Source organism: Otolemur garnettii, unplaced genomic scaffold, assembly GCF_000181295.1.
Source record: "Otolemur garnettii isolate 467f Iridium unplaced genomic scaffold, OtoGar3 scaffold00036, whole genome shotgun sequence".
NCBI lineage: Eukaryota > Metazoa > Chordata > Mammalia > Primates > Galagidae > Otolemur > Otolemur garnettii.
In genome coordinates, this window is record NW_003852431.1 from 13,100,704 (window position 1) to 13,104,792 (window position 4,089).

General features: G+C 39.0%; 1 protein-coding gene across 3 annotated transcripts in view; it reads right to left on the bottom strand.

The window, feature by feature from the left end:
* Positions 1-4,089, bottom strand: part of PIBF1 (progesterone immunomodulatory binding factor 1) — a 263,961-nt gene that overhangs the window by 26,253 nt on the left and 233,619 nt on the right. For all 3 annotated transcript variants that reach the window (XR_002773386.1, XM_003789727.3, XM_023513174.1), the window contains one exon: positions 190-363. Coding sequence is in view for 2 of the 3 variants with exons in the window: in XM_003789727.3 (XP_003789775.1) it covers positions 190-363 (174 nt within the window). In the remaining variant the exon portion in view is untranslated. The remainder of the gene's footprint in view (positions 1-189; positions 364-4,089) is intronic.

Consider the following 4,089-nt stretch of genomic DNA (forward strand, 5'->3'; position numbering starts at 1 on the left):
TGTTGTTTGGCGGGCCCGGGCTGGGGATTTGAACCCGCCACCTTAGGTGTATGTGGCTGGCGCCTTAGCTGCTTGAGCCACAGGTGCCGAGCCAAAACTAATTTAAAACCAACATGAACAAGAGGAAAAAATTTAATTAAGACATAAAAGACAGAGATATTAAAATTCTAAGGTAAAAATTGTACTTACAAAGACTGTTGGTTTGGGGATAAATATGTTGTCTTCATGTTCTCTAGGCACATTCAAAGTGTTTGATTTCTGATTTTCCGTCACATTTTTTGATCCCGTTTTAGTAAGAAGTAAGCTGTTCTCAGAATGTTTACTACGCATATTAATGAGAATCTGTTTCATTGCTGCCAATTCCTGTTGATATATGAAAACAAAAGAAAATGGCAAGTCTGATTGTAGCAAGCAGATTAATAATGATTGATGTTACAATATTTATTTTTATCTTAAGTAGAAGAAATATTTAGAGCAATTAGACTACACAAATGAGGAAAGTTGTGAAAATAAAATATTAGTGTGCAATAATCATGCACATGAATAATAATTATTAATGCTCATTTAGTGTAACTGAGGATTGTAACATTCTATACTTTAGGGGTTTCCAAATTTTTCTGAACATTAAAACTACCTGCGGAGTTTCAGAAACTACAGATAATGGCCGGGTGCGGTGGCTCATGTCTGTAAATCTAGCACTCTGGGAGGCTCAGGCGGGAGGATCGCCTGAGGTCAGGAGAGTGAGACCAGCCCGAGCAAGAGCGAGACCTGATCTCTGCTAAAAAATTAGAAAAATTAGCAGGGTATGGGGGCGCATGCCTGTAGTCCCAGCTACTTGGGAGGCTGAGGCAGGATTGCTTGAGCCCAGGAGTTTGAAGTTGTTCTAAGCTAGGCTGATGCCACAGGACTTAGCCAGGTGACAGTCTCCCTCTGTCTCAAAACAAACTACCTATGAAGCCTGTGTTTACCCTCTGAGATCTGAGATTGTGAGATAAATGGTGTGGGCTTCGGAATTTTTTTTTAAGATTCTGGGTCTTCTATGTTAATAAAGTGGTGGAAAAAAAACACCAAAAGATCCCAGGTGATAACGGACAAATTTGGGAACCACTAGCATAGCTACTTTCCACTGTAGTTGTTCTCTCTCTATATGCTGAGTAGATTATTTAGGCACTTTTTCTTTTCTCTCTTTTAAACTATCCATTTCCTTATAAAGTTTCATACTACACAAGAAAACAGAAAAGAAGTCAAATCATTTTTTCTTGGCTAATCAGCAGTTCCAAGAGTAACTTTAATATAGCTTCAGGATTTCTTTAGCCATATTATCCCCTTATCCTTTTACAAATGCTAAGTGGACTTGGCTTCAGTTACATTTTGAACCAAGCGCTCACTAATTATTAGCTGAACTTTTTGAAGACTTCAGATCAAAATTTTCACCCATTCCTTTTTCCAACTCTATTTGTTATTATATATCCTTATAGACAAAGCTTTAGCACACGACACTAATTACTGGATATTTGTGATTAGTTACTAACCTGATTGATGAAACACAAGTATACACATGCCGAGATGACGGGCTAACCCCCCTTTTATCGTAGTCATCTGTAGAATAGTGGCATGCTGTGTAATAGGTAATTTTTTCCTATTATTTTCTTGTATCTTCATGCCGAGACACAAAAGTTATGGTGACACAAAGATGTTTGCTCTCATTTACTAATCTGTTTATAGACATCAGCTCTGTGTCAGAGCAAGTTCCTACAGGCCTTTCGTTTCTGGCTGTCATTAGTTCTATTTAGAACCATCTAGCATGTGTGGGTATTTTAAAAAGAGATGTTGAGTTTAAGCCACACTAGCTTGATAGATTTTAGGGCCAGGAGAGAAACTAAATGGTGCCACAATCTCTTCTCTTTCCTGTAGTACCGGGGGCGGGCCTGGCCAATCTGCATTAGAGTGCATATACCGTCAGATGATGCCTATCTGATATACTATTATTTGGGCTGTTTAAGGGCTCCTTTTGCTTTTAAGATTATGTTATTTCATTTACATGCTGCCCTAGAGTGAGGCCTATAACCATCCATTTAATGTTAAACCTGTCTGGTGTTTTGGCAGATTTCAGATTTTGTTCTCCTTATTAAGTAGAGGGGGAAGATGATGGTCTCCCAACTTATCAAAAGATCAGCTTTTTCAGCTAATCTGAAAAAATGTTCTTACTAGCTGTAACTTTTGTGTGTTGGCATAAAGATAAAATAATAGGAGACAACTGCCTCCAACACGACCTGACACTGTTGTACAGATGAGGAAGGGAAGGGGAGTTTAGTCTGTCACACGTACAGGGGAGGTGGGAGGAGGGACAGAGATGAGGAAGGAGAAGAGGGAAGAGTGAGAGCGTGTAAGGCAGAGGGTCTTGTGCCAGAGCAGGCCATGGTTTTGTTTCTCTTTGGCCTCCCTCTGTTGTAGGTATAGGAGTAGTTCAGGAAAATGGTCATCCCTGAAGCTGATTGGGAAATTAGAAGGGAAATTCACACCTTCGCCTTTTATAGATTAAGATCACTGCAATTTGGGGTGTTGTCACAGTATTACTTTTGTTCTTTTGAAAGCGTAAATAATATTAGTATGGTTTCTAAAATCCATGTAAAGAATACTTTAAATCCAACAGAATTCTGTAAAATTCCTTTTAATATAATACAGCTAGAGTAGATAGCAAAATAACATTCAGAACACTTTCCCCCCCTCCCCCCAGTTTTATTATGTTTGGCTTATACATAGGATGATGATCCCTTTTATATCAATGGTAAATTTGAACAAAGAAAATTTCATTTTAACATTGAATAGCTATGTTCTCAGCTCCTTGAGAGGCTGTGACAGGAGGATCGCTTTGGCCCAGAGAGTGTGAGGTTGCGTGAGCTGTGATGATGCCACTGCTGCACTCTACCCTGGGCAACAGAGCAAGACCCTGCCTCAGAACCAACCAACCAACCCCCATCAAGTAGTATCCACAATACCATCACACGCTAGGCACACAGAGGGTCAAGCACATGCAGTGGAAATACTTTTGAATTAGGCGAGAAGTCAAAGACCCATCTATTTTTGACACTATTATTAACTGTGTAAACTTAGGTAGCCTACTTGGGTTTAATGAACTCCAGTTTGATCAGTTTAATGAACTGATAAAATGAATGCTTGCATTACCTTTTTGGATTTTTGCCAGTCTGATAAATGTTTGGGTATGTTTATTTTGTATTTCTTCTATTGTGAGGTTGAGCAGTTTTCCAGATATTTCCTTTGCTATTACTACCTTTGGCCCATTTTCTCACTGGGTGAGGTCATTTTCTTATATGTTCAAGGAGCTCTTTATATGTTAGGGAAATTAGCCCTTTGTCTTTAACAAAAATGACAATTTTTTCCCAGTTCATTTTTATTTGACTTGGTTCACACCTTTTCTTTTGCTATGTAGAACTTCATGGTGTGTCAATTTAATTTTCTGTAGTCATAGCACACTACAGCCTTGGACTCCTGGGCTCAAGCGATCTCCTTCCTCAGCCTCACAAGTAGCTGGGGCTACAGGTGCTCACACTGTGTGTGGACAATCTTTTCTTTTGTGGCCTTCTCCATGTGTGCATCCTACACTTTCCTTAAGTTATTTTTATGAGTTTTCTTTTCTTTTTCAAACATTTTTTCTTCCAGCTTTTGGCTGGGGCTGGGTTTGAACCTGCCATTTCTGGTATATGGGGCCAGTATCCTACTTCTTTGAGCCACAGGCACTGCCCTTTTCAAACATTTAGATCTCTAATTTGTTTGAAGTTAACCTGGCTTGTGGTGAAAGGTCCTATCCTGTAACAATAGCATGTCTGGAAGAGACCATGGTCTTCCCCACTGATGGCATCTTTATCATGTACTAAACTTCCACAAGTATATGATATACTTCTGTAATTCAAGCTCTGTTCCAATGGTCTATGTATCTGTGCACCCATGTCGCACTGTTAGCATTTCATGACTGAGGTATTTTTCTGGCTATTCTTGGAGATAAGGATGGGATTATGCTAAATTTAAAAAAAATTAGGAAGAACTGACTTCTTTTTTTTTTTTTTTTTT